The sequence below is a fragment of the Balaenoptera physalus genome, assembly GCF_965194825.1.
Source record: "Balaenoptera physalus genome assembly, chromosome: 1".
Lineage (NCBI taxonomy): Eukaryota > Metazoa > Chordata > Mammalia > Artiodactyla > Balaenopteridae > Balaenoptera > Balaenoptera physalus.
The window spans coordinates 16,006,766-16,020,577 of NC_138882.1; the positions used below are offsets into that span (position 1 = coordinate 16,006,766).

At 36.2% G+C, this 13,812-nt stretch overlaps 1 protein-coding gene across 2 annotated transcripts in view; it reads right to left on the reverse strand.

The window, feature by feature from the left end:
- Positions 1 to 13,812, reverse strand: part of USH2A (usherin) — a 794,931-nt gene that overhangs the window by 620,864 nt on the left and 160,255 nt on the right. For both annotated transcript variants that reach the window (XM_082428283.1, XM_082428282.1), the window contains exon 11: positions 1,737 to 1,932. In XM_082428283.1, the coding sequence (XP_082284409.1) occupies positions 1,737 to 1,932 (196 nt within the window). The remainder of the gene's footprint in view (positions 1 to 1,736; positions 1,933 to 13,812) is intronic.

Genomic DNA, 13,812 nt, shown 5'->3' on the forward strand with positions numbered 1-13,812 from the left:
AAACTACCTGGATCAACCAATAACACAGGTAAATGGCAGGGAGGCCATAACAAATTCTAAGTAAATAGTAAAGTTTGATTCTTTGATCCTTCCTTAAGCTCTGGAATCTAACTACCAGAGGAAAGATTTTATTGATACAGAGCTGTAACCATTTGATTGTCCCTAAAGCCCTTTCTTTAAATTTTGTTTTCACAGCTTGAATTTAAAGTGTATTTTATATCAAAGAACAAAGCATGCTGTATGGATTGAACTTGGAGGACTTCATTCAATATCACAGATAAACTTATACAAAAGTGTGCTTCTATTTATTAGTTAGGTATTCTTTTCTTTTTGTCCCTGAAAAGTTAGTTTTTGTATGCTTAAAATGCATAAGGGCAAGTTTTGGTAAAGATTTTGATTTAATCTTCTTTAAACCAGAGAAATCTTGTGTAATACCATAAATTGTGTAATACTATAAATCTTGTGTAATACTATGAATATGTGCAAGCCCATATTCTTTTTGATCAAATTAAATGAAATGCTTGTCTAGCTGAATTGTACAAAATGATGTATGCATACCAACATATATAAAAGATAAAGAATTAGCTTTAGTGTTATATCACAGAAATGAAAATGTTACTCCAAATGATATGTTCATATGTTTGTGTATATGCACGTTTGTGGGCACGTGTGTGTGTGTGTGTGTGTGTGTGTGTGTGTGTGTGTGTGTGTGTGTGTCTGTCTGTCTGTCTGTCTGTCTGCCAGGCATGTTTTTATTATTATAAGGTTCAGGTCAGTGTTAGAAAAACCATGGAAGACTTGGTGTCTTGAATGACAATAGAAAGGTAAAGGTCTTTTTTAAACTTCCTATATGAACCAAGACATGTTCAGTTACAATCCAAGACTCACTTTATCTGGAAACTTTCTTCTCATAATATTCTCATATATCAAAATTTCAAAGTGCATTATGTACATAGTGCATTTCAGGCACTTGATAAATTTTGTCCTTATATGGCTGTGGTTCCCCTCAAAAATGTTGGATGTAATAAATTACTATAATCAAATCTAATTTCTGAAAAATACCTGTGGGAATAACAAACAAAAAAAGCACGTCTTGTATAAAAAAATGATAAATAACACCAAAGGTAGCTGTTTATTATAATCAGCTTGGTGCTGAATTACAAAATTAAAATTATGTGGACCTTTATAACTAACCCTAGCAATATACATGATCTGTGGAATTATGTTGACTTATTTTGCATTTCATAGGAACAGTTCAAAGAAATATAATAGAAAAAAATGGAAAGATTTATCACAAAGGACCCTGCAGCACAGAATATTTTGGAAAAAAAATCCATTTATTTTGGTCTATTAAGAAAACTAGCATGGAAATGATTTGCTTAGAACTCATTAAGTGTAAACCATTTTGAAAAAGTGCTAATTTTCTAAAAGAAACATCTATGCAGTAAGCAAATTATATTTTTCTATGACTTATTAGTATGGGACCATGTGAACTAATGCATCTACGGAATAAAGAAACTTCTAAAGGGTTGATTAAACTAAGCTTCAAGCTGTAGTTTGAGAGAATTATTAATTTAGTCATTTTTTAGACAGTTAATTTCATCCAAATTTTTTTTTTTTTCCCAGCCTGCCTTGAGCAAGGAAATTTGCTTTACTCTTCAGTGAAGAAATCAAACAGAGGATTTTATTCCAGATGGTAATAGAGATGTGACTGCAAACTTTTGCATTACACATACCAATAACGTTTGCTTTGCACTTGCACTGGCCTGAATTTGGGTGACAGGTAATATCTCCATCCACTGTCCCAGAGGCATTACAGTTGCACGGAATGCAGCCATCAAGATCCCGCTCTTGCAGGTTGTAGAATCCGTTCTGGCACTGATTGCACTGTCTGCCAGACACATGTCTCTTACAATTACACTGGCCTCCGATCTAGAGAAGATACAATATTTTGTAGGATGATGAACGTATCTATTTTTAGATAATTTGCTCATTAGGTACAAGACAGAGAGGGCAGGGAGGGAAAAAAACTTTAAATGTGAAACAGACAAGAAGGTAATAAGGTATTTCCCCTCCTGACACAGAAATATGGGAGAGCTTCAGCCGGGTGAATATATAGAACTGAATGGAAATAAACCCCATAGAAGTCAGTAGTGTTTGACTAAAAGGGAATTGGAATTAAGCCTTAAGCACCATATAAAGAAATCAAAATATAGTCATGGGGAGACTGAAAATAGAAAAGGGCCAGCCGTTAATTTAGTCTTCAATCTCCACCTCTCTGTTTCATTCCTCTCATTTACTCCTCGATCCAAACTTGTTCTGCGCATGCCCGGTGCTTCAAATGAGGAAGAATCTTTCTATAATAATATCATCCCACCAAGGTTTTAACAATGTTTAAAATAAAGTTCTTAATAGTATCCATTTATGCCTCCTGATAATGACACTAATAACATTTTTTTACACAACTCTACTCTTAGGAATATTTCAGCATATTTATGGTTCACTTATATTATGAATTAATCACGTCAAGTATATTTAACTGACTTACATTGTGGTAAAAAATGCAAAAAAAGTTACTTGTTTTAGAGCACTGTCAACTAAAATAACAGCTGAACAAAGGAGAATTTTTCCTCTTCAAGCTGCTGTTTGAGAAGGAAAATACATAGACTATATAATGCTTATCTACTCTATGCATAGATAATGCTACGTTGGTTAAAGAAAGAGCTAAAACTTTTCACTAGGGAATATATACATATAACACGTGAAATAAATCTGAGAAATTCAATAATAACTTCGGACTTTCACAAGAGATGTGAATACAGACATCAGATCTCTCATAAAGTCACTGGCCTGTCTCCCCATGATTTCCTTCCACTCAGACTGAATCCAGCATGCCACATTTGGAGGCAAGGTTATCACAAAGGGAAGTTACCTACCTGTGGAAAGACACGGTTTGATTTACCTTTAATCTCAGGGATATCCAAAAATATCACATGAGGTTGGGATTCAGTAACAAAGAGGTAGAGAAGGGTTTTTTAATTAAATAGTGGTTAAAAATCTATCACTGCCTCATTTTTCCTCATCTGGAAAATAGGAACTCACTGGAATCATTATTTAAGGGTAAGATAATTGATACAAAATGTCTAGTACTGTGAAAAATAAAGGTTTATACATGCACGATGGAGTTGTAGACAATAATGCACGTCAATATCAAAGACACATATAGGTCAGAAAGATATGCAAGGACTGAGACTTGCCCCATAGTGTCTGGCTTTGTCTCACACCCACACTCTTACCCCGCCCCGTGGAAACCAGATTATGACTCAAAAGAGGTATTTGATTTGGTCTGCAAAAATAAATGACATTTATTGACGCGTATGAGTTACTTAAAGCCATGAACATCGAATAGACTTCTGATTACATACTTATAACACTTCAAGTCCATTACCATTTAATGAATCCCCTATTTTTTTTGCTCTTGTTTCACATATATTAGTCTTGTTCTCCACATGGCAAGCACCTTCAGGAATTGGACATACTTTATATTTCTCTCAAAGAATAACCTTGCATACGCCCCACATGTAAAGAGTACTCTTTCAAAAATCTAGAGCAAGAAAGAGTGAAAAGGCTAACGAGAAATAAAGGTGTACTCTGTGTTAAAACTTTGTCTTCTATTTATTTTGTTATATTCTTATGCAAATGTAAGGCATGTATCCCCTGGAGCTTCCCTTCCTCTTGAAATCTAGGTAAGATTGCCTGGAACCCTCATTCCACTCCTGTTGAAGGACAAAAGTTCTCCTTCAGTTTTTAAAACTTCTATGTGTACTGATATTCTCATGGCCACCCTGACCCTAAATTTCTGCTTCTTCCATTCGGGAATCTTCCTGCCACCTGAGAGCTCTGCCCTGTATCATTCTAGACATGAAACTTGAAATTTCAGAAGAGGAGCTCTCATTTTCAAAAAAGCAATACATTTTACTAAAGATTTGGGGTGAAAGAAGAGTGAGAACTTTACTTTGCAATTTATAATATCTATTTAGTTTCCCTACAACTAGACATCGCCAAAGGCTTCTGCACCCCAGTGAGTCACCATTTAACTGTCTTGTCTCTCCCTACTCCTCACTCCTCCCTAATGTGTGTCTACTTTTCCTCTTTACACCTAACTCTTAGTCATCTTTTACATAGATCATCTAAAAAGTGTTCATTATTGCCTTGATTTGTGTAACACTTTGGTCTTATGGGGTATTTTTTTCAATAAAATGAAATATCTCCATATGGGAAACTCAGCTGCAAATAAGATAACACAACTTTACTCTTACTTAATTAACCTAAATGTTTGCATAACGCATATAGCCTATAATTTCTCTATATTAGCAATAGCTTAAAATGTGGTTTAAAAGTAAATGATAAAAGGCTTTATAGTTTATAAATGAGTTCATTGTAATCAGTTTCTCAAAATTCACCTGAAAATACATGTTCACTTCTGTACAACTCACTGTACATTCTCTCCCTTTTATGTGAGGGAATATAAATCTATTCACACTCTAAGACCAATTCTTGTCCACCAAGAAGTAGAGAGAAGAGTGTGACTCCCTCCCTTTAAAAGTACGCTTCCCAAAAGTCAGATACAACACTTTTCTGTTTCCATGCTATTTGATAGAATACCTCTAACACTAACCCTCGGTTGACTTATTTGATTTTATCTGGCCAATAGTAAGTCAGCAAATATGATGCAAGCAGAAGTTTGAAATATTTGCAGACTTGGAGTTGATTCTCTCTAGCTGGGCTTGGAACCCTGAGACCACCTTGTAAACAGGCTCAAGCTATCCTGTTGGAGGATTTGAGGACATGTGGAAGAGAATTAGAAGCCCCAGCTAATAGCCTCTCCTATCACCCCAGTTAACCTTCTGCTTGACAAACACTAGACATGTGAGTGAGGCCTTCCTGGATCATCTAACTGCCAGCTGACAAGCTAGCTAACCACATAAATGAAAGAGCTCAGGCACGATCAGCCAAGCCAGCCCAGACCACCGCTGAGCCAAACCGTAGAATTCTAAACCAAGTAAATGGTTTTCATTGTTTTAAGCCACCATTTTAGAGGCGAAAGTTAACAGAAACAATACCACTGACCAGAACTTAAATTACATTTCTATACATAACTGCCACTGAGAAATATAGTTTATTCTCTATGATCGCATGGCCAAATAATATTGAAATTTCTATTAGTAATGTAGAAGGAAAACAAATAATGAGGTACAGTTACTGTTTCTAACAACAAACAAATATATGTTCATACTTTAAGCCAGAGAAATTTTCCAGCTCTTTAAGGCTTAAAACACAATCTTGGTTTTGTAAGTTTTGGTCTTGCATGCTTTCAGTCACATGAACAATGAGGGAAAAGGGATGCCCCTATGAGCTCTAGTTAGAAACTTGAAAATAATTTTGATTAGCCTGGCTTGGGTCATTTCTTTTCTTTTTTCTAGTTTCTTAAGGGGAAAGGTTTTTCTCTGAATTTTTTTCTTTTCTAATATAGACAATTTAGTGCGTTTAATATCTTACTAAGGACTGCTATGTCAGCATCCCACAGTTTTGATACGTTGTGTTTTCATTTTCATTGAGTTCAGAATACTTTCTAATTTCCCTTTCGTTTCCTATTTGACCCTTAGGTTATTTAGATGTGTGTTATTTAGTTTCCAAATATTTAGGGATATTCCAGAGATTACTCTGTTATTGATTTCCAATTTTATTTAATGATTATGGTCAGATAACATACTTCACATGACTTGAATTCTTTTAAATTTATTGAGGCTTGTTTTATGGTCCAGAATTTGATTCATTTTGATAGATGCTTTGTGTAGACTAGAAAAATATGTGTATTCTGCTGCTGTTGAGCGCTCTATAAACATCTATTAAATCAAGTTGGTTGACAGTGCTGTTTTAACCTCTATACTTATGATTTTCTGTCAATTTGTTCTATTAATTATTGAGAAAGGGGTATTGAAATTTTTGCCTACAATCTCGGATTTTTGTATTTCTCCTTTCATTTCTATCAGTTTTTGACTTGTATAGCTGCACAGACTCTGTGGTTTGGTACATAAATGTTAAGAATTTATGTACCAAACCCTTTTGATGAATTGACCTGTTTTGCAATATGACCATCTTTACCCCGGGAAACACTTTTACTTTAAAATCTATATTTTCTGATATTAATAAAGTCACCCCAGCTTTCTTAGGATTAGTAATTGCATAGTATATCTTTAATCATCCTTTATTTTTAACCTATGTGTGTCTTATATTTGAAATGTATTTCCTGTAGGCAGCATATAATCCTTTGGCAGGGTCTTACTTTTTTTTATCCAGTCTTCCAATCTCTGAATTTTAAATGGAGTATCTAGAACATTTAAATTTAATGTGATTATTGACATGGCTAGTTTTAAATCCATCATCCTGCTATTTTCCTTATATTTGTTTCAACTGTTTGTGTTCCTCATTTCTGCCTGCTTTTCTATTATTTTAAATTTTCTAGATTCCATTTTATCTTACTTTCGGTTTATTAGCTACAGCACATTGTTTTATTATTTTTAGTGGTCTCTTTGAAGTCTATGGTGTATATCTTTATCACAGTCTACCTTGAAGTGATTACATTTAGTAATAAGAACCGTACGATATTATAGTTCATTTTCTCTCTTCTAACATTGTGCTATTGTTGTCATACATTTTAATTGTAAATGTATTATAAACATTTTAATACAGCATTATTGCTTTTGTTTAAATTGCCAATTATTTTTAAAGAGAATTAAATAATCAGATAAATCTTATATAATTACCCATGTAGCTACTCTCTCTGGAGCTCTTCAGTTCTTTGTGTAAATTCATGTTTACACCTGGTATCATTATACTTCTGGCTGAAGGATTTCTTTTTAACATTTCTTATAGTGCATGCAGGTCTGCTTGTGATGAATTCTTTCATTTTTATATATTGTACAAAATTTCTACTTTCCCTTTATCTTGGAGAGATATTTTTGCTAGGTATAGAATTCTATGTACACCATTTTTTTAATTTCTGTGTTTTAAGTATGTTGCGTCACCATCTTTTTGCTTGCGTTATTTTTAATAGGAAACTCTCATCATCTTAATGGTTTTTCCTCCGTATATAATTTATCTATTTCCTCTGGCCGCTTTAATATTTTATCTTTATCATTAAAGAGAAAATTATCACTAGTTTGAAGCAATTCAATTATGATGTGCTTTTTGCAGTTTTCTTCATGTTTCTTCTTCTTGGCTTTTCTTGAGTTTCTTGGGTTGGTGGTTTTCTTTGGTTTTCATTACACAGTATTTAGAATTTTTCAGTCATTATTTCTTCAAATTTTTTTCTGTCTCTATCTTCTCTCTTCCTCTTCTTTGGGCACTCCAGTTATACATATATCACAACTCCTGAAGTAGTCTCACAGCTCACTGATGTTGTTTCAATTTTTCTAAATTATATTTTCTCTATATGTTTAATTTTAGATGGTTTATATTGTTATGACTTCAAGTTCATTACTCTTTTCTCCAATGTATAAGTACCATTAATCCCATCCAATTTATTTTCATTTTACACATTGTAGCTTTCCTCTCTAGATTTTTGATTTGTATCCTATTTGTACCTTTTATGTCTCTATGCAACTTTTTGAACATCTAGAACATAGTTACAATATCTGTTTCAAGGTACCTGCCTGGTAATTCTAACATCTGTTTTAGTTCTGGGTCACTTTTGATTGATTGATTTTTGTCCTCATTATAGATTTTATTTTCCTGCTTCTTTGCATGCCTGGTAATTTTTTATTATTATTATTATTGGGTGCTAGATTTTGTGGACTTTCTCTTTTTGGGTGCTAGATATTTTAGTGTTCCTATAAATATTCCTGAGCTTTGTCCTGGGATGCAGTTAAGTTACTTGGAAACAGTTAGTTCCTTTGGGTCTTGCTCTTAAGATTTATTAGGTGGTCCTGGAGCAGTGATTAGTCTAGGACTATTCTCTACTGTTGAGGCAAGATACTTCTGTGTACTCTATCAGATATCCTGTGACTCATGAGGTTTCTCTAGTTTGGCTAGTGGAAACAGGCACTATTCACAGCCTTGCATGAGTGCTCAGCACCATTACATTTAATTCTTTCAGGTTTTTCTTTCCCCAGCCTTACACACATGCAATAATTGATAGTCAGCTGAGTACTTAAGAAAGATACTCTATAGAGCTCTGGGATTATCTCTCTGTGCTGCTCTCTCTGCAAACTCTAGCCACTTTGGACTCCCCACACTGTCAGCTCCACCTCTTCAACTCAGAGAATCCCCTGAGCTCCACTTCCCAATCTGTTCTTTGGCCTGGAAATTCTCTCAAGGTAAAAAAACAGAAGATTAAGCATGTGCTTATTTCCTCTTTTCCTGATATTTTACTAAAATAGGAATTTTAAAAATTATAATCCATAATTTTAATGATTAGAGAGAACAATAGAAAACAAATAAATTTTCCCAAAAAGTTCAAAGACAGCGAATGGAAGGAAGAAATATAAATGAATATTGACAATACTCTCAACTAGTCAGAAGCTACAATATGGGTGCCAGGTGAGTTGTATTTCTAAAACAAGAAAACTGATTTTTCTACAGAAAGGAAAACCTTAGCCTTAAGGTTCTGAAAGCCTTAAGATTTACAAGTGATAAAACACTGAAAAAAGCAGGATAAGTTCTGAACTCAGAACAATGGCTCTCACCTAGGGGTGATTTTTTTCCCCAGAGGACTTTTAGCAGTGGCTGGGGACTTTCTGGTTGTCACAATTGGGAGAGGGGTTCTATACCATCTGGTGGGTTGAGGCCAGGGATGCTGCTAAACATCCTACAATATACAGAACAGTTCCCCACAACAAAGAATTATCCAGCCAGAAATACCGATCGTGCTGTGGTTGAGAATCCTGAATTAGAAGAGCTCTACAAAACAAGTATTTAGAGTTCCAATTCCCTTTTTAATCCTACACAGCCAGGTACACTCCTATTCCATGGTGATATTGGTCTTATTGCCAAAAACAATTAAGATAACCAGCTCCATTATATTAGACCATCAGCAGCTGGTGAACAGATGAGGTATAGGACAGAAATTGGAGGATTAAGTGAGAGTGTATGTACACCCTCACCCCTTGCCACCATTCCACTTCTCCTACACTGCTTCTAGAAAGCCAGGAGCCAGACTTATTTTCCATTTAAGAGGAAAGTGGCAGAGAAAAGCTACAGAGACAAGATCGCTAGAGCTGATACCTGGGACTCTGACCACTGCAAAGAAAAGCACTCTTGCTGTTTGTACACACAAGAGCAAAGTACAGCTTGGAAGCCTTTTGCCAGTTTATTATAGAAGAGAGCAGGCAGCAAAATTTCCAACATGAAAAACAGGGACCAAGAAAAAAAAAAGGAGAAGAAATAATAATCTATAAGGGAAAGAAGGAATGCAGAGAAGAGAAATATAAAAAGTCATCAACCAATAACAAATAAAACACTGCTATAACTATTATCCCCAGAAAGTTATGGTAAAAGTTGCATTCATTTAAAAACATAGAATGGGACTTCCCTGGTGGCGCAGTGGTTAAGAATCCACCTGCCAATGCAGGGGACACGGGTTTGATCCCTGGTCCTGGAAGATCCCATATGCCATGGAGCAACTAAGCCCATGCACCACAACTACAGAGCCTGTGCTCTAGAGCTCGCGAGCCACAACTACTGAGCCCGCATGCCACAACTACTGAAGCCCATGCACCTACAACCTGTGCTCCACAATAAGAGAAGCCACCGCAATAAGAAGCCCGCACACCGCAACGAAGAGTAGCCCCTGCTCGCCGCAACTAGAGAAAGCCCACACACAGCAAGGAAGACCCAACGCAACCAAAAACAAATCAATAAAAATAAATAAATTTATTAAAAAATAATAATAAAAAATAAAAACATAGAACAGAAAAAGCCTTAGGAAACAACCTGTGAAGGAAAGAACTATTGAATATTAAAAATACAATAGGCAAAATAAAAATCTCCATAAAAAGACTGTAAGATAAAGTTAAGAAAATTCTTCAGAAAGAATAAAAATAATAATAGAAGAAAAATGACATAAAAATATAGAATTTCCAGAAGGACAAAAAATAGAAAAATGAGGAAGGAAATTATCAAAGCATTAATACAACATAAACATTTTTCCTTACATGAAGCCACAGTTTAAAAAGGCTCACCGTGTGCTAGCGAAATTAATGGGTAAAAAATGAAGCTACATTAAGGTACAATCTCATGAAGCATTCAAATACCAGAAATAGAAAGAAGACACAAAAATTTCTAGAGACCAATAAGTCACATATAAAAGAAATATAGAATATCATTGAAGTGTTCTGTAATATTATTGCAACCTAGAAAACTATATCCTACTTTCCAAATTATAAATAAAATTTTCTTCAAATTATTGGACACAATACCTTCTAAATTATGAATAAAATTATTTTAACTTATTGGAAGCAATACCTTCTAAATTTAACTCCCATTCTCAGGAAGGTACTGGGACATAAGATACCAGCAAATGAGAAAGTCTACAATAATAGCAACAAGAATGCAACTACAATGAGGTATCACCTCACACCCATCAGAATGGTCATTATCAAAAAACCTACAGGGCTTCCCTGGTGGCGCAGTGGTTGGGAATCTGCCTGCCAGTGCAGGGGACACTGGTTCGAGCCCTGATCTGGGAAGATCCCACATGCCGCAGAGCAACTAAGCCTGTGAGCCACAACTACTGAGCCTGCGCATCTGGAGCCTGTGCTCCACAACAGGAGAGGCCGTGACAGTGAGAGGCCCGCGCACCGCGATGAAGAGTGGCCCCCGCTCGCTGCAACTGGAGAAAGCCCTCGCACAGAAATGAAGACCCAACACAGCCAAAAATAAATAAATTAAACAAATAAATAAATAAAATTTTAAAAACCTACAAACTATAAATGCTGGAGAGGGTGTGGAGAAAAGGGAACCCTCTTGCACTGCTGGTGGCAATGAAAAATTGATACAGCCACTATGGAGAACAGTATGGAGCTTCCTTAAAAACCTAAAAATAGAATTACCATATGATCCAGGAATACCACTTCTGGGCATATACACAGACAAAACCATAATTCAAAAAGACACATGCACCCTAATGTTCATTGCAGCACTATTTACAATAGCCAGGTCATGGAGCAACCTACATGTCCATCAACAGAGGAATGGATAAAGAAGATGTGGCACATATATACAATGGAATATTATTCAGCCATAAAAAGGAATGAAATTGGGTCATTTGTCGAGATGTGGATGGACCTAGAGACTGTCATACAGAATGAAGTAAGTCAGAAAGAGAAAAACAATGTGGAATCTAGAAAAATGGTACAGATGAACTGATTTGCAAGGCAGAAATAGAGACACAGATGTAGAGAACAAATGTATGGATACCAAGGGGGGAAAACAGGGGGTTGGGGGTTGGGGGTTAGGGGTGGGATGAAATGGGAGATTGGGATTGACATAGATACACTAATATGTGTAAAACAGATAACTAATAAGAACCCGCTGTATAGCACAGGGAACTCCACTTCGCTGTACAGTAGAAACTAACACAACATCGTAAAACAACTATATCCCAATTAAAAAAAATTATAAAAGGAACAGAAAAAAAAAAAAAAAAAGAATGCAAGGCATGGGATCCAGGAGATGGAGATTCAGGTATGTGGCAAGCCCATGCTAATAGCTGAGCAGGTAGCCCAAAGGGCCATTGGTCCAGACTAGGTCCAAAAGATGGAACATTCTGAGAAGAAGGTGGGGCTGTACAGATGATGTCATCTGTTATACCTGAGCATGTTAAAAAAATTTTTTTAATCTTATAGATATGCAAGCGGCAGAGATGTCAGCATCTTGGGGAAAAAAAAAAACTAGTGGTATATATAACTATTACTCTGTATATGTCACACTGCTAATGATTAAACAGTAGGTAGTAAATTCATCAAAGGATTGACCATCCAACTTTCTTCAACCTTCTAAAGTACCTAACGGCTGCGTAGCAGGCACTGGCAAAGTGGAAAGGCCAATCCTTTGCATCCCAACCCAGGATTTCCAAGGTTCTGGATGTGCCTTCTCCTCTCTTTTGCTTCCACTCCAGCCACATGGCCTCTTTTCTGTTCCTTGAACACAGCAGGGATACCCCCAGCTTAGGGTGTTTGCATAGGCTGCTCCCTCTGCCTGGGTCCCTCCCTACAGACCTCCAGACAACTAACTCCCTCACCACCATCAGGGCTCAAATCAAATGTCCCCTTCTTAATGAGCCCTGCCTTGACTACGTATCTAAATTCCAGCTCCCTTCCTTCAAATGGCACTCCTGAGGCCTTTTACTTTGTCCTGTTTCTTCCATAGCAGTTAACTTAGTAAAGAGATTTACTTATTTTTACATTGACTGATGATTACCTTCCCCCTCTAGTCCCCAAACCACCTTACAATGTAAACTCCATAATAGCAGGAGTTTTAGTAATTTTCCCTTTTGGGAAATGAATGACTCTTCTTCATTTTGCACAGCAGAAGAAACTGAATCTTAGATCAGGTTATTTCTTGAGGGCCAGACAGTTAGCTAGACAAATCCAACTCATAACCACTGTGCTAAGTTCACTCTGCTTGTGATAAGCTACAAATGTAACAGCAGCAATGGCAAGAGTGCTAGACCCAAGCAAGGTCAAGGTAATGGCCAATACCTGTGAGGAGTTGGACCCACAGTGGAAGAAGCAGGTTAGCAGTCCAGTTACTAATTTGTGAATTTCTCTGAATAGCCCCGATGTTTGCTAATGGGCGCTGTCTACTACCCAGTGACCACGCTCAGGATCTCTCTATTCTGGACCATACTGCAAAAGTCTGCTGTCCCAGGCTATGTAGCAGTGGTGGATATGCACAGTCAATTGTGTAACAATTGCAACAATGAATTTGGCAGGAAGATTAGTGACAACAGGAAAGAGTAAGACTCTGCAATCATTATCCTAGTCAGCTTTCTCACCCATCCTCTACATTAAGAGATGGAGTTCTATCACGATGATTCGAGGCATCAGATAATCCATACGTGATTTCTTTTGTGTGTGTGAAAAATATCACTTAGAGATAACGATGTGTGAGTTAAAGATTAATAAATTAGGTGAGAACAGTCAATATTTATTAGAGGTTCTCTATGTAATAGACACTATATTCTAAGTAATTCAAAGCAACGCTTTTAAAACAGGAGAAATATCTGTCTTCTTAAGCACTCATTTGGCTGGTGGTAGAGGAAAATCTAATGTTCTATAGATTACATCTTCTCACAGAACTCACTAAAAGCCAATGAGGTAATGTGGACGTTGCCAAACAAAGTAAGAATTTGAAAAGCAAACTCAAAAGTTTAAGAACGGGAAGTCTGCCCTGGAAATTAAATTAGATTTTCAGGGTTTTGTTTGAACAGAAATACAAATGAGGGCAAAAAATCTTTTAATTAATGAGTAGATTCTTTAGAATAGTCTTTTCTTTTATAGAGATGACTATAGATTTTTTTGAATAGAAATTCTTTAACTCCTATTCCTCTTTGCTGGAGAACTCATTCATTCATGCTGTTATCAACAAATGTTTGATAACATACAACCACACAGTATGTACCCTGTGAGTTGCATGAGGTCATAGTATGCGAGCAATAACTCTCAGTTTCTACCAGTTCTTCCCTCAGAATTGCCAGCATTGCCCAGGAATTGTATGCAGAATGAAACATCAATTGATCACCAAGTACTA